The following is a 24184-nucleotide window of genomic DNA, read 5'->3' as shown; positions in this document are numbered from 1 at the left end:
AAAATTGTGTGTGTGTGTGGCTTATGTATACATATATATATATGGCTTAGAATGGTGCTAAGCACATAGTTTAAGTGTCCGTGAATTTTGGCTTTTTTCATTCTCTATTGAGGAAATATGGAAAAATCAAAAGCTAAGCAGCATAATAATGTAAAAAGCTGTCTTCCCTAAGGTCAGAATTGCTTTTCTAAAGATTATTTTATTAATTTGACTAGATAGAATGTAAGAGGTGGGAGCACTTCTTCCCCGCTCTGAGCCTCAGAGGATGTAGAGGACCTAAGCTTGGACTCCAGGTGTTTCTTTGGCAGCATTTTGCACACTTATAATTGTTCGCTCAACTATTTGTAGCTATTTAATGTCAGTCATGAAAACAGCAACTGTGTCTATTTGGTTCACCCTTGTATCCTCAATGCCTAGCATATTGCCTGGCACTTAACTGACACCTAATATTCGTTCCCTGACTGACTAAGTCCATTTGATGGAGAGAAGGTGGCCCCTGAAGTGTGACTGCAGGTGTGGAGAGTGAGGGAGCGGGGAAGGGTGGGTGACTGTGGTCACAGAGCATCAGTAGTATAGTAGTTCCACTAGTTATCCCTAAGCCTTGTGTAAAATTGTGCACACCAGTATAATCTGGATGTATCTCTACGGTTTGGAATTAGATGTGCAGCCTGGGAGCATGTCTGGCACAGTTATCCTTGGAGAACAGCAGCAGCCTGCAGAAGCCAACTTTGAAAGAGCAAGCTGTAATCAACTGAGGGTAGAGGATCATTCTGGAGTGAGAAACTGACCATGGTGACAAGTGACAACACAATGGTCTTCTCAGACTTGACAGCATTTTTCAGAAATTCTGAAAATGACAAGAAGAGAAGGCTTACAGAATTATAATTTGGACCTTCAAAAGATGGATTTAGGATGAAGACTGGAGAACTTGGGACACTCAGGTCTGTCTGATGAGCAAGAAAATAAATACAGAGGCAGAACAACACAAGTTGATTTGGGGGGGACATGAGTACATCAGACTAGTTAGAACTGAGGAGTCCAGGAGTTCTGGGTAATAACACAGAGAAGACAGATTAATGGGGAACTGGTCACTGAGGGCTGGGGGTACAGAGCTAAGAAATTTAAATCTTTTAAGTAGATGACATATAGCAGTCATTAAAGACTTTTGAGCAGGGTAGAAACATCATGAAAGTGATATTCTGGAAAGATTAGTCTGGCAGTGATGAATTGGGGTGAGGAAAGTCCAAAGACCAAAGATCAAACAGAAGATTATAGTAGTTGTCAAAGCACAGAATTGACTGATCTAAGTTAATAGCAATGGAAACCTTTTTGGGAATCATGAAGTATGTGACAATGGAATGCAGGTTCAAAAAAAAATGAAGTATGGGCCCCAGAAAGGTTAGCAACTGGGTGAATTATGAAGTGTTGGGTATTTGAGGCAGTGAGGACTGGGAAGTGGGAACTGTGGTAGGAAGGTGTGGTCAGAGTGGGGAAATCCCTTGCCCTGCCCTTCATTCCTGTCCCAGCCCATGCTCAACCAACTGTGGTCCTTGCAACTTTGAAAACCTAGATCTGAAGTTTCTAAAAACTGACTGGAGGCTTCTTAGGAAAATTATTGATCCCGAAGGCTTCTTAGCCATCCAATTAATCAGCAAGTATTTGTTAAGAACTAATATCATTCATTCTTCCACAAATGTTTATTGATTACCTACTATGTGCTGGGTACTTTCTGCACTGCAAAAACAGCAATGAACAAAACAGACAAAAATTTCTATGTTGGGAGTTTATGTTCTATTGCTCATAACAGCATTAGGTGTAATGAGAGACAGAAATACCCAGTTACTCTCAAGAAACTTGAAGCTTTGTTGGAGACATGACACACATTTTAAAATATTTTTCAATCTGGTGGGTGCGAAATGGTACTTAGCTTTTAAATTGCTTTGACTTTTTATATGCGGTAGAGCATTGTTTTGTGTATTTCCACAAACATGTATTGTCTGGTGTGCAAGTTCAGGGTTGGGAACCACTGCTCTACTCTCCACTTTTTTTTCTAGTTTAAAAAAAAAGGAGGGAAAGAACAGATGAAAACAAAAAAACAAAGGAAAGAATAAAAGACAGGGAAGTATGCTGTCTCGTACAGTAAAAGCTGCATTAATTAGCACTAAAAGCTGCATTTAGTGCCACATTTAACAGTGTCCAACTGGCAAACTCCAGCGGCCGGTACACCTGATACCCTCTAATGTATCCTGACTTGGCACACATGTTCAAGTTCATTCGAAAAGGCAGGCTAACTGGGTTTCAATAAGGTTGAAACTTGCCATTCCTGTTTATCTTATCTTTTTCCTTTTGTAAAGAGAAAAAAAAGTCACTGGGCTTTAGCAAACACTAAGAATCTGTAAATTATTTTTATCTTTTTCATTACTAGAAAGGTGTATGAGGGAAACGGTAAAATGGAAACCACCGTGACAATATAAATTAACTTTTATTCAACCTAATTTTTTAACCAACTGTCACCCTTCATTCCCTTAACATATTGCAGAATAAAACATTTATTCTTAAAATACATCATTCATGTAAACTAAGGTTAAATATACCATTGAAGTTGTGAGGGAACCCAGAGTGATCAGTCAAGGATGATCCATACCAAAAGGCTCCCCTGAGGACGGAGTGGAAGTACACCTTGCAGTCAAGGACTGGCTTAGGGAGGAAAGGTTTCTGGGCAGAGAGAATGTTCCTTGCTATAGTGCAGAGGTAGAAAATACACGTGGCATTACAGGCTTCCTTGAATAGAGCAGCAGATACGCTTAGAAAAGTAGATCATTCCGCTAATGCCTACTGTGTCTAATAAATGGAGAACATCTGGACATCATCTGTAATAACCCTTCATATACTTGAATGCGATTAAGCTTTCCCGCAGTCTTTATTCCCAAACAGTCCCCCTTCCTTAACCTTTACTCAGTGCCTCGTTTCTCAATTCTTGAATCATCCTCTAAGTCTTCTCCAAGTGCCTCATGCTCTTCTCCAGTTGTCAGTGTCACAGTATATGCTGTATATTGTCCAAAGAGTCATTTATACACAACTGGTTAAAATCTGTGACAGTCATTATTTACACAAGTTCTGTGTGCGAACATGTACAATTTAACATTTATTCTAAATATATTTTGTTTTAGGAAGTCAAAATTTGAACTCTTAAACCATGCATATGGGTTTGTTGTGCTGAATTAGAATAACAGCATTTTAGAACTGAAAGGCAAAGGAGATCACTGAGCCCAGCTCTCTCCTTTTACACAGGAAATTGAGGTCTTGAGAGGCTCTTCTGCTCTGTCCAATATGTTAGTCACTAGCCAAATATGAGAGAGAAGATTCTATTCCTTAGTCACGCTAGCCACGTTTCAAGCGCTCAGTAGCTACACATGCGGCTAGTAGCTCTGGTATTAGCAGATACAGAGCATTCCTTCCCCTCATCACAGAGCTCTGTTGGGCAGCACTGGGTTAAATGACTTGCCCAAAGCCATAGGGCTCTTCAGTGACAGAACCAGAATGTCCAGTTCCTGGTCTAGAGATCCCACCATACCTTTAAAAAAAAGGCAAAATATGATGGATTACTTACCTTATCTACAACATTTAAGTTTTTGTACAAAGCACTGTGCTAGGCATGGAGCCTGACTCCAACAAGGTTTTAAGAAAATTGTATTAGGTGGGTTGCTGCCTACGGAGAAATTCCTCAGTTCTGAGTTGGAGAGCAAGGGTGAAAATGGCACTTGAGGGAAATGGGTGTGTAGAATCCTAGAAGATTGATGGGAGTAGGAAAGACCGGATGGAGCCTGGGAGACCAGCCAGGAACTGAGGTGTGAGCTGAAAAGTGTCTGATGCCTCTGGGAAGGTCAGAGGGACTGGAGACATTTCAGTAAACACACACACACACACACACACACATTTACATACATGTATACATTAAGTAGCTGGAGGCCAGAAGGGAGATGTAACTAAAACACCTGCCACAACCTATATAGGCAGCAACCCACTGAATTTGGTAACACACATTTTTAACATGACGTGGTGCACACACACACACAAATGTTTTTAAAAACATTAAATTAAAAACTAAATATCTTTTGAGAATATACCAAATTCTCTGAAGTGCCTCTTATCTAACTTATTTCCTCTTTAATGGTTTTAAAAACATTTTCTTGCCACATGTCATGTTGAAGATACGCATATGTCAAAACAAGAGTCACAAAATGTTAAAACTATAAACGTTGGGATCACTGCTTAGGAGATCTTTTAAAATAAGACTGATTGTCAGCTTTCAGGTAAGATTCAAGACATCACTTTTTGGGATTCTTTACAACATGAATTACCAAATTTTTTTCAATTATGAAAAAATATTTATGGAATAAATGAGATTAAAGAGATATTTATAAAATTATGCATAACGTTTACAAAGCAACATATTTAATATTTATAGAATAAACACAGAATGTGGAATATAATATAGTGTTCTCAAACATTAGCTTGTATCAGAATCACCTACAGGCACTTGTTAAAACCCAGATTGCTGTGTCTACCTCCAGAGTTTCTGTTTCAGTAGGTCTGGGTTATGGCCTGAGAATTTACATTTCTAACAGATTTTCACTGGTTTAGGGGCCACACCTTGAGAATCATTGGTAGGTAATATGTTTAGTATTTTTAGAAGATACATTTTCATTTTTTGTGTAACTTAGTAATGTATAGTTAATGATGAGATCTAGTAACCTTTACTTTCAAGCCTCGACGTAGAAAGCACAAGCCTGAATTTGACAATCAATATTGCCCACTGCACAGGAGAGGCTCTTTAGGGCCTTCATTCCATGCTGCACTCAGCTCTGCCCTAAGCCTGAAGGGCTTCATACCCCGACATTCACATCCAGCTCTCAGAACAAACTAATTTCTCCCATATGGATAACTTTTAGCTGGATTTTAGAAGAAAAAGAAATCTGATTTAATTATTTTTTACTGCAGTATATATGACTTTATAATTTTTTTATAAAAAAGCCTATTAACCAAAATGCATCTATTGTGGTATACTATGAAAAATATACATAGTATTTGAAAGAATTGGGTCTTTCTGTAATAGGCTGACAGGTCCTCTAACATACCAAACGAACAGGATTGAGCAGTTCACCTGTGCCCCCAACCCTTCCTGGAAGGTTGCCATATCCCTGGTGTATTGCTTATCAGTTTAAGCAACTTGCTCACCCAGAGAGTAACCTGAGGAGAGTTGCTCATAAATATTTTTTCTGCTGAAAGGGAAAAATGTCAGAGAAGCCAATTTAAATGAGTGAAAAGTTGGCATAATTTTTTTACAAAGAAGTATTGTCATAGATTGTGGCTTATCTCTCTTCTAACCCTAGCTCTCTGCCCCAACTCATACTATGTAACTAAATGGGTGAACGTGATCTTGGTTTTTTAAATAATTATTTCCATATAGATGTACATTTCTTTCTTTTCTAAATATATCTTTATTGATTCCAGAGAGAAGAAGGGACAGGGAAAGAGGGATAGAAACATCAATGATGAGAGAGTCATTGATCGGCTGCCTCCTGCATGCCCCTGACTGGGGATCGGGCCCACAACCCGGGCACGTGCCCTGACCGGGAATCGAACCCCGATCGCCTGGATCCTAGGTCCATGCTCAACCGCTGAGCCACGCCGGCTGGGCTAGATGTACATTTCTATAAATGCTTTAAAATTGCATATTTTCTAAAACTGGTAAGTAGATAACACTCTGAGATCGTCTGTCTTGCTTACTTAGACTTATCAGAGCTATAGCCTATAGCCTAGGAAAAAACCCTAGTCTAGCAGCACTTATTGTCACATTCCTCAAAGTAATGGATTCTGAATGAATGAAGTACCCCAGGAGTTGCAGAAACTACCCTTTAATTGAGTGTAAAGCTTTTCAGGGACCCTGTCTTCAAATATCTGTGTGCTAAATTTATTTTTCAATTCTGATAATATCTTTTAAATAACAATATTTATACTCGTTTTTAATTTTTTTTAAAGTGGGTAGTTTACAGCTATAAGATTTGAGATTCCCTTCTACCTATAACTAGACTGAAAAAGTTTTTAAAACCAACAAGGCTCCTGATCATTACTGTATTTATTACACACAGTTGTTTCTAGCTATTTTAGAGGGATCCCCTTCAAGCCAGAGGCTAGCTCATAATTATTGAGTAGTGTCTAATGTGGGACATGCATGATAATCACCAAAGGCTGTGCTAATAAACATTTTATATTTGAGAATTCAAAACATGAATTAAAATGAAAATAATTTCAGGGCTATATTAATTCACAAGTACACACAAAATATCTTCTAAGTGTTAAAGTGGAGAACTCTGAAATAATATCTCTGAGTTGAATAGTCAAATCCTATCAGGTCAAGGAGAACCTTCTTTAGCAAACTGTTCCTTAATTTCTCATCACGTAATTATACCAAGTCAATTCATCTCAGGCTTTCTTAATCCACATAATACAATAATAGAAACTCATTCACACTTCTTATTTAATGCTCATTACTACCCTGTGAAACAGGCATTATTATACCAATTCCTGCCCATTCCTGCCACATAATCATCACTTTAGAAGTACTTCTACAAATGTTTCATCTTAACCTCACCCACTCAGCGCCAGACATATAGTTAGCAGGGGGTAGGAAGATCCAGAAACAGAAGGGAACAAGCAGAAGTTCTGAGGCTGTTGAAGCTATGAGTGACCAAAATCATGAGCAAGAGAGGCAAGGAAGTCTCCTGTCTTAGCAGAAAGGGAAGCTGAGTCCCAGTAGTGGGTCGCTCTGACAGAGTGATGGATTCGGGGGGATTGGGAGATCACCCCCAATGTAGTTAGAACTACAGTGAATCCTGAGTGAAACAGAGAGCTCCGGGAACCCCAGCTCCAGGTGCTAGGCCTATTTCTCTTTCTCTAGGCGGGGGCACTCGGAGTGGTGTTAGGGACACAGACACTTAAACAGTTACAGCAAACTATGGTCAATGTCATGATGGAGGAGGTGGGTCGAGTCCGTGAGAGCCCCGAGGAGAAGCCTCTCACCTCGTGTGGGGTGGGGACCCGTGAGAAGGGGAGAACCAAGGAGACTTTTTGTTAGAGGTAGAGACATGGGTTGAGGATTGAGTACTAAGGGAAGCCAGGAGAAAGCGGAGTTACGAACAGCAAGAATAGCATCGTCAGAGGGCAAAGGGTGAGAGGAGAAATGGCTTATTCAAGGAGCCACAAGTGGTTCAATATGCCTGGAAAACATCACACAGGTGAGTTGCAAGAGATGAGTTGAGAGAAGCATGGGCTAGAACAGTTAAGGGCTTTACATACCATGGTAAGGGGTCGGAATTTGTCTTGAATGATTTCATACCACGATCGGACTCGCATGTTGGAAAGATCTCCCTGATATCAGAATAGAAGTTCAATGGGGCCACGTACACCGAGAAGCAGGGACGTGATTTTGGAAGCTCTGTGAAAAATGATGGGAAGCGAAGTAGAAATGGGCATGGCCAGGGCGGCAGACTTTCAGAGATCTGGAAGAAAATTTACACAGATTATTAAGTGGTTGGCTGTAAGCCACGGTAAAGGGAGGTGAGTAAGAGGGCACCGTTTTACAGCCTGAAGAAGGGAGTGGATCAGGAGGCCAGTCACTGAGACCGTGAATCGGGGATGTGGCTTGGGAGGGCGTGTGTGTGGTTGGAGGTGGAAGAGGGTAGAGGTAAGGAGTTCAGTTTGGGATGTGTTGAGTCAGAGGGTAAATGAATAAAAGGTGAGGAAGTGAAGGACAAGCACGTGGACTGCTCTTTCCAAAAACGTACGCATGCAAGGAAAGGCTTGCATGCATGTTTCTGTAGGTTCAGAGGAAGGTTTTTAGGGCTTTTGTGCATGGTGGCCTCCGCTCCCCGAGTAGCTTTCTGAGGGGTGGGTGGATGGTAACCGTGATGGGGAGGGTGGTAAAGTTTAGAAGAGCCGCATCACATGGGTGAGAAGCTGATTGCAGGCACATGGAAACATGGTTAGAGACTATAAACATGGAAAGACACCAATTCACTCGCCCGAGGGATTTCCTCCAGCTTTCCCCAGGAACCTGGGTGTCAGTCAGGCTTTTCGGAGGCCGGGAGAGGGCTGGATACTTTTTTCAAACCCCCAGTATACTCAAGCATGCTGGAGTGCCAAGAGAGGGTTACAAAGCCAAGGGACGTTTCAAATGTTTACACTTGGCAAATTAGTGCTTTCAACACACATTGATTACAATGCAATGTCATTGTGCCATTCACCAGATAATTATGGAATTTACTTAAAATATTAATTCATAATGCGTTACAGAGAGGGCCCTTCGGTAACTGGACAAAGTTTAAAGTTCTACCATGAATGCCTTCTTGTAATGGTGTAGTTATATCTCTGGGATGGTAGCATAACCTCAGTTCGACAAACTGTCAAAAGCCTTTGATTGAAGCTTTTAATAAATGTAGGGATCAGGCCCCCAAAAGCCTGAGATGTTGGAATGGAAAAGACAGATGACTGGATTAACCCAGTTTAAAAGATTCAGTTCATTGAAATACATGGGGCAATGGGATTGAGGGCACAGATGATTAAGAGAGGTTGAAGCAATGAGTTATGATTTCTAAACAGTTGGGAAGGAAGTGGAAACAGGAGGGAGTGATAGGTTGGTGGGAAAGAGAGAGGTTAATAATAAATGAGGTGTGAGTAATAAAACCAGAGAACCCAATGGCTGTTAAGAGAATAGTATAACACAGTTTGATTTCATAGCTGAAGTATTTCTGGATGATGGGGTGTGGACATAGGAGTAGGTGGCTAAAGAGAAGGACAAATTGTAGTTGAAAAGGTAAATCATTGTAAGACTAGGGTTTTGAGATGGTGATCTACAAGGACATTGAAAATGACCCAGGATTTTGGTGGGTCTTTGTATGAAGAAGGCGACTCCCTATTTCAAGGTGCCTTAAATTGATAATTGCTCCAAAAGAGGGGCTGGACAGGAACACCCGGGACAAAGGATTGAATACATGTTATCATCATTCCGTATTAATCTGCGATTGAAATTTTATAGCTGAGGAATAGTAAATTACAAAATCTTGGTGGGTGCTACAGAGGTGCTTACCGAACATAGAATCACTTCAAACAGTCTTTTAATCCACTTATCAAAGCAATTTTGTTCTCATTTTAATGGCAGGTGAAACAATATTGAACAAAGCAGCCTCTGCTGTACCCTAAGCCCTTTAATTAGAGTGTTCATAGTCGTAAATGCTCTAGTTAAGGGACAGCTTCTATTATAATCCCAGGTTTTTAATCACTTTGGTTCTTCAAGTTTGTTTTTCAGTTGAAGTTTTTAATGCACCATTTCCGTCCAAAGGCTTTGCGTGGACTGATTATTGGACGTGAGCGGACGGGACAGGACCCTGAGAGGGGTTGCTGCAAAGGAGAGGCCGTGTCACTATGTGTGAAGTAATCTGTGAACATGGACAATGACCGCTGATATTTATGCAGAACTCATTAAAGGCCAAAACCTGGGCTAAGTACTTAACTTTATATCCACTGACTCACTGAACGCCTCAACGTATGAAGTAGCTGTTATTACCCCTGACCACAATATTAAAGAAATTAAAGAACAGGTAATAAGTAACTTGTCCAGTGCCTCACAGCTAGTAAATGGTGGAACTGGGATCTGAACTCAAATCTCTGTAACTCCAGAATCAACAAGTTTAAGGTGAAGTGCACTTGGCATTCGGGTATGAGGGTGGAGATAAATCTAAGGAGCATCAGGGGCACCCGTGGGGGATTCCCTTCTTCAGGTGAAATTGGGGTTGGGGAGCAGTTGATGGGAACCCTGCTTTACAGTCTTGAAGGCCTGAAGCCTCTTTCCCTGACCCCACCTCCCACACCGAGAGGCAGAGCTCCTTCCTCAAAACCCTCCCGGGCATGTCCTGGCTGGAGGAAGATTATCTTTTTGCTCAAGGGACCTTTTCTTGCTTAAACGTATTTATACATCTGTTCCACTAGCACTGCGGACAAAATCAATAAAATAAGCAGCTCGTTTTCTTTAGAATCGGCTAGTGGATTTAAATTCAGAGGGATGTTGCCCAATTCTGGGAATATACTGAAAACACCGAGTCGCGTAAAGGGGTGAATTGTAGAGTTTGTTTTGATCTCAATAAACCTGCTTATTAAAAAAAAAAAAAAAAATCAGTGTATGCGTTAAAAATTTTTTCCCATTGCTTTTATTGATTTCAAGCGGACTCCTGGCACTGCCGCGTGGCGAGCAGGAGCCTGGGGATGGCCCTCGCCCCTTCGCGGCCCACTCGGTGGACGGTCGCCCATCCGCCCGGGGGGGGGGCGCACCCCATCCCCTAGCGGGCGGCGCGCACGGGACCCAACTTCAGAGCCGAATCTTCCCGCGGAGGTTCCACGTCCATGCTGCAAGATCTGGTGCTAAACAAGTCCTCACTTTTCAAAGAGGCATTTAAATATACATACAGCAGTCACAGGTCTAGTCCCAAAGCGTCCAGCGACAGTGACCGTGTATCCCCCTGAAGGGTTTCTTGCCTATTACGAAGTGGAAAACTCAAGTTCACGCTAGAAAGAACGGGCCTCATTAGAAGCGGCGCCCGTGGACGCCCGTGCACCGGACCCGCTTCGACCCCAGCCGCCCGGGGGCTCTCGGCCGCTCGGGAGCCGACGCCAGGGGTCGGGCGGCCCCGCGCGTCCCCCCGGTTTCCCCCGCGCCCGCCGCCTTCCCCGGGGCCGCCCGGGACAGGCCGGGGAAGGGCCGGGCGGCGGCGGCCTCCCCGCGGCCAAGGGCGGCCGCGCTCCCGAGCCCCGAGCGGCAGCCGGGCGGGACGCGGCGGCGGCGGCGGCGGCGGGCGGGGGCCCCGGGCGCTCCGGCCGCGCGGCCAGGCCCCGGCGCGGGGCCCGCGGGTCACGTGCGGCGGGAGGGGCGCGGGCCGGAGTCTGCAGGAATGCAGCCACTCGCGGGGAAAGTTTCCCTCGGCGGCCGCCCGGATCCAGTGCGGGCGGGCGCGCAGAGGAAGGAAGAGCCGGAGGAGGCGGAGCCGGCGGGCGGCTCGGGCGGGCGGTTCTCTCAACTTTAGTTTTGGCGTCGGAGGCGAGTTTCTGTCTCAGTCGGGCGCAGCCGCCGCCGGGGAAAAGAAAGGGAGGAAGGAAGGAAGGAACAAGAAAAGGAAGTAAAAGAGAAAGGGGGAGGGGAGAGGCCGCCGGCCGTCCGGCATCCGTCCAGGGAGTGCGGGGGAGAAAGTTCCGCGGCGCCGCGGGTCCGGCTCTCGCGCAGCCCCTCCCGAGGCGCAGCCGCCAGACCAGCGGAGCCGGGCGCGGGGCGGGGGCGGAGGCGCCGGGGCGGGGGATGCGGGGCCGCCGCGCAGCCCCCCGGCCCTGAGAGCGAGGACAGCGTCGCGCCCGCCGCCCAGCGCCGCGCGCCCGCCGCCCTCGCCGCTCCTCGCGTCCGGGCCCGTCGAGCAGGGGCGCCCGGGCGGAGCCCTCGCCCGCCTGGTCGGGGTGCGCGTCGGGGGAGGCAGGAGCCATGGATCCCGGGCAGCAGCCGCCGCCTCAGCCGGCCCCCCAGGGCCAAGGGCAGCCGCCCGCGCAGCCCCCGCCGGGGCAGGGCCCGCCGTCCGGGCCGGTGCAGCCGGCACCTCCGGGGTCCCAGGCGGCGCCGCAGGCCCCCCCGGCCGGACACCAGATCGTGCACGTCCGAGGGGACTCGGAGACCGACCTGGAGGCGCTTTTCAACGCCGTCATGAACCCCAAGACGGCCAACGTCCCCCAGACTGTGCCCATGAGGCTCCGGAAGCTGCCCGACTCCTTCTTCAAGCCGCCGGAGCCCAAATCCCACTCGCGACAGGTAACCGCGCCGCGCCTCTGCTCGCTCGCCCGTGGGGCGGGCCCGGGCCCGGGGGCGCTCGGGAGCGGCGGCGGCCAGCCCGGGCCGGGAGAGGGGGGCCTCGGGGCTCTAGCGGGGCGGGGGCCAGGGGGGCGGGGGGGTCTCGGGAGGAGAGAAACCGGAGGCGTCCGCTGGGCCGCGGCTCCCGGCTCCCCGCTCCTCCCGGAGTCCGGGGCCGAGATTTGTTTTCCCCTCGGAGTTTCTCTCTGCGGTTGCAGCCGCGGGGGGCGTGCTTTCCCCCTGCCTCCCTCCCTCCCTCCCTCCCTTCCTCCTTCCTTTCTTTCCTGGGGTTCCCGGGAGGTTGGCGGGAGCGGCGGGGGAGGTGGGTGGGAAGGAAGGGGGTGGGGAGGCGGCCCGGCCGCGGTGGGCTTGCACAATGCGCGCGCCTCCGCGCTCCGCACCTTCGCTCCCGCCGCCGCCGCCGCCGCCGCCGCCGCCGGGCTGGGGGAGGGGACGGGGGGAGGGGCCCTGGCATTCGTGTGTGGGTGAGTTGCCAGCGGCGGCCGAGTTTGTGAAGTTGAGCCCCGAGCCCCCTTTCCTTCGGGGCCTCCCGGTCCCCTTCAGCCTCCCGGGGAGTCCCATAATTGTTCTCTTGTTTCCCAGTGTTGATTGGGGGGGGGGGGCACCGGGCCCTTCGGTTTCTGGCTGTGTCCGTCCCTCCCCCTCCCCAAAGCGTTTATCATCCTCGCAGCCCCGGGCCTTTCTGAAGACGGGATCGAGACTTTCCTGGAAGTTGTTTATGGAGTTACTGCCTTCACCCTCGGCTTCCCCCGTCCCTGGGAGGCTGGGCGGGCTCGCTCTGGTCAGACCCCGTGGGTTCGCGGGCCGGCTCCCCGGTTGCGGGCTCTGAGTTCCCGCCGCGGGCGCGCGGCCGCGCTCGCCGCCCGCGCCCCCCGCGCCCCCCGCGCCCCCCGCGCCCCCCGCGCCCCCCGCGCCCGGCCGGGCCGCCGGTGCAGCGCCCGGGCTCCGACGCCGCCTTCGGTGCAGCAGAGCAGGTTGACTCAGGCCGAGTCCCGCCTGGTGGAACTGGGATTAAAAGTTACTGTTTGGGAAGCGATGACTAATTCGAGGCTCGCCATTGCTTTTTAATTCTTACTGAGGATCTGAACATGGCTGTTCCACAGGCACAGCGTTTCGATAATTTTGTCAACTTGGTGCAGCGTGGAAGTGAAACTATTATAAAAGTGTTCACATTCCTACAGGTCCCGATAGATTTGTATAGTGTAAGTTTTTCTTTCGTTCTTAACTTTTTTTTTTTTTTTTTTTTAAGAGAACTTGCTTCAGGCTAAACTTCAGCTTAGGAACTTTGCCCAAAAGTTAATTGGTTTTCCAAATACTGCGATGTAGTTGGTCCACTCGGGCTGTAACTTGAGTGAGGAGAGTTGTCGCCCCCACGGCCATGCCCCACCTAGGCGCAAGGCTGTTGTCTGGTCTCCGGCCGCAGACCGAGGAGTTTTGGAACTCAGAAAAACTCACCTGCTGACAAATACCTGGGGGGGGGGGGAGGAAAAGCAATTTAGCTGCTTGCCTAAACACTTCAGTTTGCAAGAAGTAGACTTTATGCCTTTTTCTTATACCCCTGGAAGTGGGTTTCTGAACTCATTATGGGTAAATGTGTGTTGGCATCGCACCCTGCAGACTACGGGGCTATGCTGCTTGTTAATATGTTTTGAAAGCATAATACACATAGATTAAATTCCCCATTTTGTGGCACCTATAAGCCAAAATGAATTGCAACTGAAAAGTATATTTATTCTTCTAGTAAATAATTGCACAAGAATTTATATCCAGCAGTTTATTGATTATATTATTGTCTAGTATAGTTTAGTTTGTTTTTAATAAGTTTCTTGACTAAGTGTTGTGTATCTATAAGTTTGACTTTTATTTCTGCTAGTGATTTCCTAATTCAAGTATATTCTGTTTGAAAACTCAGAAATGTTATGTGACTTTAAGCCACAAATGCCTCTTCTGATTGCTTCCAGTCTCCCTTCCTTGCATATATGAATCTAGGAAATTCTAACTTTTTGATAACCCCTAATTCTAATAATGGAATTTAAATATGAGCAGTGGAAATATGGGTTGTAAATACTATTATCCACAAACTTGGATATAATTCACATATATGTGTATATCCATATTTTCTCATCATGTGATAAAAGCTATTTTATAAATGAGAAAACAGACTCACAGAGATTAGGATATTTACACTAGCCAGTTTGGACTGGAACCTAGATCTTTGGGGTCTGAATGCAGAATTTTTTCTGCTGTTACACAGTGGTAAATATGTAGGTGTGTAAGTTCTTAAGTTATATTGTAATTGAACTGTTGATATCTTTATCATCTAGATACAAATATATAGTTGGATTTTCATTTCATTCATTAGGTGGATTTTAAGAACATTTGGATACTTGTAAATCTTTTGCATTCGTTAAAAGTTGTATAACTTGTGATGATTGTTTTATTGATGGCATATGTCCATGAGGAGAAAAAAAATGGCAGTTGTCATGTGTTTAGGGCTTGGCTTATGAGAAAATATTAACTACTTAAAACCTGCATAGTTATTATATTCCTTGGGTTGTGTTTATACCTGGAACATATTAGAACCTGGAAAAGCACCCATACTGCATTGACCTTATAGAAATTAGGTTTAAAATTCAACATTTAGCCTGGCTGGGCGTGGCTCAGCGGTTGAGCATCGACCTGGGATCCAGGAGATCGGGGTTCGATTCCTGGTCAGGGCACATGCTCGGGTTGCGGGCTTGATCGGTGACTCTCTCATCATTGATGTTTCTCTCTCTCTCTCTCCCTCTCCTTTCCTCTCTCTGAAATCAATAAAGATATATTTTAAAAAAATAAATAAAATAAAAAATAAAAATTCAACATTTGTTATTTTAAGGATGTTTCATTTGTTCTGTACTATTTGCCTCTAAAATATGTAGAAGGCACATCAGATGTGTAGTAGGTAGAAAATTCACTTAGATGGACTGCTCATCAATAAAATTATAGATGTTTGTAAGAGAACATATTAAAATTACATAAAACATTTAAAACTATCCATCTGCAAACCTATATTCTCTGTGTCAAATATTAAATGTTGACATTTCCCTTTGGTAGTTAGATATTTGGTTGCAATGAAAGTCTATCTAGGAATTTTAAAGGGACTATTTAAAAACAATTTTTAAATTTTCACTTTAATGTTCCTATAGGCCAGTACTGATGCAGGCACTGCAGGAGCCCTGACTCCACAGCATGTTCGAGCTCATTCCTCTCCAGCTTCACTGCAGCTGGGAGCCGTGTCTCCTGGGGCACTGACCCCCACAGGAGTAGTCTCTGGCCCAGCAGCTGCACCCACTGCTCAACACCTTCGACAGTCTTCTTTTGAAATACCTGATGATGTACCTCTGCCAGCAGGCTGGGAGATGGCAAAGACATCTTCTGGTCAGAGATACTTCTTAAAGTAAGTGAAAATAATGGTGGGAGATAGTTTTCTAAGGAAAATGGATTTTGGAAAACAGAAAAATGGTATCAAGAATTAAAATGTCATTTATTTTTATATTTTACTTAACATTTCTGTCAAGTTCAGTTAATCTTCCATAGTTGTTTTTGTTTTTTTTCAGTGTGGTATGATCTTTTAACTTGTGTAAATTTTGAAAGCTTGATTGATTCTTGTGTTTCAGAGCCTTTTACTAATCTCTTGTGGCAATTTGGATGTTCTCATTTTGAGTTTGTGCCAGACCTGTTAATTAGCCTAGCTCAAAACTGAAACAATACCATGAAAAATTTCAAATTGTGAGAATTAAGGGCTGGCATAGTCTTATGAAATATGTATAGTACTAATCTTTTTAAATAAACACTTTATTGGTAGAAAGAACTATAAAATAGTAGGACTTCTTTGGGAGTATAATTTTATAGTATTTTAGATTGTGAAATGACAGCCCTTTAGCTGCAGTTTGATGTGATTTATCAGGGTTTTTCCCCCCAAAATGTAAAGGAAAACAATTTTCAGGTTTGGTATACAATTTCTTAGTGGCAAACTTACTAGCAGTTCTTCAAAATAGAGTCCCTCCTCTCTGGGAAACCAAAAACAAGGCCATTGGGTCATTTATTTTTTTATTTATTGTAATCCTCACCCAAGGATATTTTTTCCATTGCTTTGCAGAGAGAGAGATAGAAACATTGATGTGAGAGAGACACATTCATTGGTTGCCTCCTGCACACTCCCCGATCGGGTCAGGGATTGAGCCTGAAACTGGGGCATGTGTGCCCTTGGCCGGAATCGAACCCGGGACCCTTCAGTCGTGGGCCGACACTCTAACCACTGAGAAAAACTGCCTAGGGCTGGTCATTTATTTTTATTAGACTTTTTGTTTTTAACAAAATGGTAAAATTTCATGAAAGCTGGAAAGATCAATATAAAATTTTATCCCCTCACTTTGAAATTATAGATAAGACCTTAATGTTTTTATCTGGCTTGTTTAAGTGTGTACAAAATGTTTTCGAGAAGTAATTATTACACACTGAAATTGTTGTTTTAAAAAAGTAGCTTACCTTGTACTATTTAATCAGGTTGAAATAATTCAGTGAAAAACAATCTGTGTTTTGATTGAGATCAGTCTTGACAATCTACTCCTAAGGCAAATGTAACATATATTTATTAGATCAGATAATACAATTAATGACATTGTTTTACTGTGTGAGTCTTAATACATATTTTATATTTATTGGCTCTCAGCGTTGGTTGTTAGTTTGTAATGTAAGATACAGTTTTGTGACAGGCTTATTTAGGAGATGAGTAGAGGGGAAAAAAGTTTGATTTTGAAAAGTTTCTGCAGTTTTTGCCCCCTTTCCTGCAACTTTTTTCTTCTTTTAATTCTTTTTCTGGTGTCCTGGTATCCATTTCAAAGGGTCAGGTTTCAACCAGAACAATAAAGAGCCTGAGACTGGAAAGTACACACAAGTCTGGCAAACTCATCTGCATGAGCAAGATCATTTCTTCTCAAGCAGACATCCAAAGTAAATGATTGAAAGAGCTGCTAGCTGTGAGGATGTGTCTTTAAGGGAAAAGGAGTGGAAACAAACCAGGTTGTTAGGCGGAAAAAGAAAGGCTGTACTTTTTTGAACCTCTCCCTGCTGGGTCACATGCTGACCTGGGGAGATTTTTAAACAGCTTAATAGCCTGCTTGCCTTCTGTCTTTGGTTGATTCTGTAGCTGAAAGTATAAGGTTAAAGAGAAACATTTATGCTCTCCTTAGTCTTTTGTATCTTGTAATAATTGCTTACTGGTGACATCTGCCTACGTTTTCATTTTGAGTGATCTTTTTGTTTTGAGCTGAAATAAATGTTCTGTAATTTATTTCTTAAAGCCTCCAGTGGTTCTTCCTTTGAGAAGAAGTGTTTCTCTTAAAGATGTTGATAAAGATGGATTAATGAAGAGTGTATACACATACACACCACATCACTCTTGAACACCCTGCTCGAGTGAGCCTGTAGGGAGGGTAAACCAGGTCAAAGGACTATGAAAATTATGCCGTAAGAGTTATGGTTGCAGGAGTGGAGAGAAGCTTACCTGGAAAAGAAAAAAAAACTTAGAAAAAGAGAGATAAACATGATGGTTCTTCAAGATGTTTTAATTTCATTATTTGAAAGCTGCTAAGAGAATAAATCTTACAAGTTCTCATTAAAAAAATTTTGCAACTATGTATGCTAACGAGATGTTAACTAGACTATTGTGATGATTTTGCAATGTTTATAAATGCCAAATCATGTTGTACTTCTGAATAATGTATATCAATTACACCTCAGCTTTTCTAAAAAGTGGGGGGAAAATATTTTTGAGGGACTCTTGGAAGTAAAATTAGGCATATTATATGTGAAGAAACATTAGGATTTTTGACTCAGTGGAATAATTTTTTCATATCATACCTTCCAGAAATAGGTTTTCCCTGAGAGAGAGATCTCGGTCAGTAAAAGCAGGCAAAATCATGGATTAGTTGGTACCTGTCAAGAATTATAGAGAGAGCCCCAAAGAACTGGACATGGAAGATGGCTATTATTATTCTGTTATTCTAAAGATTGTCTGCTTTGTGAACATTATGCAATTTGGATAAAAGTTATAAGAAGGTCAGTTCACATGCAGTTGTTAGCTACTTCAACAATGTTATTGGATGGGTGAGTTGCCATAAGCAGCTTCCTTTTGTGTACTGCACAGGTAAATGATTAATACCCGTCCTGACTATGAGTCAAAGATGATGATGAATGAAGCTCTTGGAGCCAAGTTCCTTCTGTCAAAGTTCATTTTTATTCGTGTTCTGATGTTTTAAAAGTCAGGCTCTCTTTATATTTTCCTCTTGTGTCTAAAAAGATTCTTCTTGCCGGCTAGATGTAGAATGAACTAAAACTAGTTGCGTATTTTACATTCATTTCCACAGTGAGAAACTATATCTTACGAAACATCTTTTTAGGTACTAGTTGGAACTCCTAAGTTACAAGTATGTAATTTATCGAGATTTATATTTGTCATGAAGATATCTGATCATAAAAGGCCCAAACTTGGAAGGTGATGTAATTTGATTGAAAACTTATAAATGTTGACTTTGGAAACAACTAATTGTTGCCTTGTGACCACAGATGAATGGCTTTTTGAAGTCAATTGTCCCATCTTTTGTTTCAAGGCAGCATAATTACTGAAGGAGGATCATAGACAGGCACTCATTGGTATTTTCAAAGCCCTTCCTAGGTCAGTGAGAAATCTGGAGAAGACTTGTACCTTAGCTTGGCAAGTGATAAAGTAGAATTATGGTGATACTAGCTGTGTTTATCAGTGACACATACTTAAGCTCTGATATGATTGTGAAGGATGTTGAAAAAAGCTTAGTCTGTGTATTATGTATAATATTTGTTCTAGTGAATTTACTGTTTAAAACTAAGTTCTTCAAAGTTGTATATAGGGCTTTTATTTTTTAAAAACCCTTTCTCTTTATTACTCTGAAAATTATTGCCTTCTTCAGCTGTCTTAACAGTTTTCCTACAGGAAATAGTTCTTCAAGTAGTTGGTCAACAACTTCCTATTTCTTTATAAGCTGCTGAATAACTTCCTGAATTAGTATTCTGTAATATCTCTGGTTATAAGGAGTGTTTTTCTCAGATATATTTTATTGAATCTGATACCTTGTAACTATTACCATGTACAAAGAACTTCTTGTATAATGTACCATATAGGACTTCATACTTTGATTTAAGAAATCTGATCCAGGGATTTTAGAAGTTTGTAGATTTGCATTGTTTTAATAATGTTCTGCTTTTTAAAAGAGCATTCTGTTTCATTTCTATTATTTATCACTTTCTGAGTACTGGCCAGTGTTTTCAACCTTGAAGACTCAAGGTTTCTTATGGCTGTGATTTTATTAAAAGTTATATTGAGTATATTGATTCACAGTTTAAAGGGGTGTTTTTTCCAGAGATTTTCAACATTGCACAGCATATAAATTAGCCACTTTTACAACATTAAGTGAACTTGCCTTGCAGATGTTATTGATCACTATAAATGGTTTGATTCTTTTTTGTTATGTTATTTCAAAAGTTAAAAAATGCTCCACTGCTTTAATTAAAGCTACCTTGGAAATGTATCAATTAAAGATGAATTAAACTGTTTCTTTTTATAATTTTCAAAAATTTATCTTTATTGTTGCAAGTATACAAATGTCCCTTTTTTACCCCCATTGAACCCTTCTGCCCAACATCTGCCCCCGCCCCCTCCAGGCCTTCTCCACACTATTGTCTGTGTCCGTAAGCTATGCATATATGCATAGAAGTTCCTTGATTAATTTCTCCCCCCACTCTTGTTATAATTTGATCAATGCTTCTCCCAAACTTTTGCCCACAGAAGACTATACACACATGTAATGTGTGATGTTACATAATAACGTTTAGCTGTTTTGAAAAGGAACAGTTTCATAAAGAATAAGGTTATTCTGGTGTTTTTTGGTTTCTTGCTATAGCAAGTGTAACTTGATATGATTTCCTTTTAAAAGGTGAAAGACTTGTAATATCGCCATTAAATGTTGAGTAAGCTGCAAAAAACCCCCGACAAAAAACCCCAGCAAAAACAAAGACCAAAAAAACAAACAAACACCAATTCAAATTGTAATCACAAAGTATTTCCCTATCTGAGGGGAGGGCCAGTCTCTGCCTGTTTGTCTTGCTATTGAGGTTGAGTGGGGAGAGAAGTTGAAAGTATGTCCTCAGCTCTGAGGAAAAATGCTTGCTTCTGCTCAGTGGGTGGGCATCCCGGGAAGAATGGCCGCAGTGCCACAATGATTTAAGCAGAAAAACTCTGGAGGGACTGTTGAATACAGTGGCAGAAGAAAAACAGTTGGAAGATAGTGGATGTGACAGGGTAAATAGAACATGGAGATTAATTTATTTCCTAGGGAAAATAATGAATATTTTTAGTGTGAACTAAGAAGGATGTTTAGTTTAACAAACTAGATGTTTAAATGTAGCAAACTCTCAATGGGCTACAAGATGGTAAGCTAATTTTCTTTAAAAAAATAACATTCAAAAAAGAATTCCTCCCTCAAAGCCTCATGTTAACTATTAAGGGAAAAACCCAAGTAGTTTTCTAATAATTGAAACATTTTTTTAAAATGTTACTGCTATCCTGAAATCAGTCCTCACTAGTAATGTGGACAAATATGTTTCACTTTATAGTTAGAAAAAATAATATAAATTAGCATCCTAAAATAGTAATGCTAATATGCTAATAACTTGGAGTTTTCTTTTACCTTAAGGCTTTGGGGAAGAGGTAAACTCTAAACCTAACCTTTTAGCTGTCAAATGTATAGTGAAGTTTAGGCTTAGGGCAAATCAAAGTTAAGTCATTTTGAAAAATCAGTTGTTAAGACTTAGATTATTCAAACTTAATTTGCTACCTTCAGTAATAGTATAATTTAGCCATTAATTATGGCTTGAAAGTTTAATAATAGTTGAGCAGCACTGTATAAAGGGAGGTCTTAAAGAGCTGTGTGGTTCTATAACTATGGTTACTAAGTGATGCAGTTCTTACAAAAAGGGCTTCTGATTCTGGGATTAATCAGAACTTCAAGCTATAAAAGGGGCATTGCTGTTTTTATGAAGAAGAATTGCTTCATGGTTCTGGTTGCTCAAGTCCTGTAGCACCAAGTTTCCTGGGAACAAGTACTGCCACAGTGGAAGCGCTTCTCTTGGGTAGGGCTTGACCCCTTCTAAAAGCAAACAAAGAAGTTTGGTATAAATCACAAACGTCTCCCCCTCCCCCTTCCTTTTAATATTTTAGGCAAAAAGAAAAAAAAGGGGTCAGTAGTTTAATTCTCATTTGGTTCTTAGCAAGAGAAGAATCATAATCTTTAATACATGAAATCATAAGATGTTTCTCTGAATAATGTTACAAACTAACAAAATAATGCAAATAGAGGTATCTATTAAAATACCTCCATTTGCTTCCACCAAATATTTACAATGCTTTCTTTGTGGCTAGTGCTATTATTTCCCTATCTCCACCTTAGTGCGGTTCTCTGTCTCTTCACTGGGCTTATCATATCTTCAGCTGGGTCCTGATTCGGGGGTAGTAAAGGTTCTTATTGTTCAAAGCTCCTTCCTTCCCCTGCAATTGCTTACTTAACCTAAAGTGAGCAGGTTTTTTTGTTTGTTTTTAAAGTAAGGTCTTTATTTGACCAAGCATGTTTAGAGAGATGCACTTTTGATACATTCACGAAAGCCGACTATAGGCTATTTGATTTGGGAGTTAGGGTAAAGACGACTTTCTTCAGAGTGCTACTATATGCTTTCACAAAATTAAATGTGGACTAGGAAGTTGTTTGAAATTTAACTTCTCGCATATTCAGAAGTGACTGTAAGACGGAGTTGGCTTTTGGGAAGGAACTAAACCCTGCCATCTAGGAGATGAGGGTAAGTGAGGATTTTTTTTTTTTAATTTTTTTTTAATGATTGGGGATTCTTTGTTTTTATATTAATGAAACTGTCCTCCTCCCTCTTGTTCCTCCCCTGTGTATCAGATTTTACAACTTTTTAATATGGTGTATGTTTTTTATTATAAAAGTAACACCTGTTTATATTGTTCATACTGGGACTTTTCCTTCACTCTCATCCTGGCAGGTCCTGCTTCACTCTTGTTGGTTGGTTACCCTGTTTTCTGCTTTTCCTTTTTCTTGATTTGCTCACTCTTAAAGTAGGCTTGTCCCCCAAGAATTTGCTGAGAAAATAGGTACATGGTAGGTAACGGCTTCGAGATCCTTTATGTTTAGCAATATCTTTATCTGTTAACATTTGATAGGCAGTTTGCTTGTAGAATTAGGTTTATTTTTTCCTTGGAGTTTTAAAGTCAATGCATCATTTTAATCTAGCTTCTAGTTTTCTTACTCAGCATTTAAACCCCTTTTGCTTCCTTGGGGATTTTAGTTGTTAGTTTTTTGGTTTGTTTGTTTGATCTTTGGGGAAGAGGGGTCTTACATGTCATGGTATGCCTTGGTTTGTACAATTCTTTATTCATTGTAAAGGTTGCACAGTTTGGAAACTGTCTTCAGTGTGAATGGTTCCTCTTAAACATTTTGCAGTCTAGTTGCCCTAACTCTCTCCTTTGGTCCTGGGAAAGGTATGGTTTTTTTTTTAGGTCTTATATAATCTCTTCTGGTCTGTTTTATCTGTTTTCTTTTCCTGGAATGGCTAATCAGAAAATAATTCTTGAATATTCTTTGCCCCCTTTCTTCCTTCACTTAGCCTTTTGTTATGCTCTCCGGGAGATTTCAACTTTAGCTTTTAACTTTTTGGTTCACCCCCCCCCCCAAAAGCTATTTATCATTCATAATTTCCAGGGACCCTTTTCTGAGCTCATTGTTCCTTTGTTATTTTTAATGACATGCTGTTCTTATTTCATGCATGTAGTAATAGAATGTCTCTCTGAGGATATAGCAGGTGTGTCTTTTTAAGTTTTCTTCTGCTACTTTCAGTGTCTCAAGTGGGTTTCACTGGAGTGATATAATAGGGACCAACCAGGCCCTGAAGTTGTGGGGGCCCTAAATGTCAGTATCTTAGTTAGGTTCTCTTGTAGTGGCCAATTTCTCCAGATAAAAATCTGCAGTCCTCTTTATAGAGAGCATTGATGGTGATGGGTGTTAAGACTTACCAATGGTGTTTTAGGGCTGACCAGCGTGGGGCCTCATCCCTGCCCTTGGCTGTGCCAGGCAGAGCCTCTGGCTCCATTTCTCCGGTACATAAAATTTCCCATCTCCTTGGGCCGGGGAGGGGATATGTGATAGGTTTTTAAAAGTTGTATGTAGGCTGAATTTTTGTAAATCCAGTTTGTGATTATTAGGTTGACTATGTAGAGTTGCAGTTTTCTAAACCCAAAACAGTAACTAGACAGTTTCATATGATTTAATTTAAATACTACAGGATCAATTTTTAATGAATACGTAAGTAAATGCTTTTACCAGGCAAATGACTAATTCACTTACATTTGTTCATTTAGTGTCAGTTTTGCTAGTTTACATCTTCATGTGTGAGACTTTCTTAAAGGGGGAGCTGTGTACTTTGACACCAGGGTGGTTGGCTTTGGGCAGTGCACGAATTTTGTCCAGAGGGTCTGGATTCCGAAGCGCAAGGAGGCAGAGAGAGTGGCCACTTAATTCTTGTTCTTATGTGTGATAATTGAAATAGTCATATCTATATGTCATTTTCAAGTACTTTGTCTAGTATACACAGCTTTAAAAAGTAGGGCTGTAAAGTAAAACAGCTTTATGAAGTTAGTGTGTCTGTGTCTTCCTACATTCCTTCCTTCCGTTTAATTTTCATCAACATATATGGTGGTAGGATAAAGAAAATATTTCTGCAGATCTAAATTGATTAAATAATTACTGGTATACTTATGTAGTTTAACCCCCCGAGGTATATAACTTGATTTATTTTAGTATAGGTTGTTGCTTTCCCTGGCAAGTACTCTTTTAATAGATAGCTGTCTTCAGTGGGCCATTGTCAGTGCCATAGAATAATACTAATATAAATAATTTTCTTTTTCTTTTTTTTAGAACAATTTTATTTTCTTATTTTTCTACTTTTTTTTTTCATTCAAAATTTTTTACAATTACAGTTTAAATTCACTGTTATTTTGGAGAAAGTATTTTCTTTACCTGTAAACCAACCATGGATATGTAAGTAGTTAGAATTTTGTGAAAACTGGGCTTAGGTTAA

The 24184-nt window shown here is 42.1% G+C and overlaps 1 protein-coding gene across 13 annotated transcripts in view; it reads left to right on the top strand.

Moving 5' to 3' along the window:
• Nucleotides 1-10980: 10980 nt before the first annotated feature.
• Nucleotides 10981-24184, top strand: part of YAP1 (Yes1 associated transcriptional regulator) — a 103353-nt gene continuing 90149 nt past the window's right edge. For 4 of the 13 annotated variants that reach the window (XM_081153768.1, XM_081153769.1, XM_081153773.1 and 1 more), the window contains exons 1-2: nt 10982-11902; nt 15148-15398. In XM_081153768.1, coding sequence (XP_081009894.1) covers nt 11582-11902; nt 15148-15398 — 572 coding nt within the window. In that variant the 5' untranslated portion in view covers nt 10982-11581. Of the gene's footprint in view, nt 11903-12972; nt 13165-15147; nt 15399-24184 lie in introns of those variants that run through there. The other 9 variants (XM_081153770.1, XM_081153772.1, XM_081153777.1 and 6 more) reach the window with 5 other exon arrangements.

This window comes from Miniopterus schreibersii (genome assembly GCF_964146895.1).
Source record: "Miniopterus schreibersii genome assembly, chromosome: 12".
NCBI lineage: Eukaryota > Metazoa > Chordata > Mammalia > Chiroptera > Miniopteridae > Miniopterus > Miniopterus schreibersii.
Note: the sequence above shows the minus strand (reverse complement) of the source record. Positions and strands in the feature narration are given on the sequence as shown.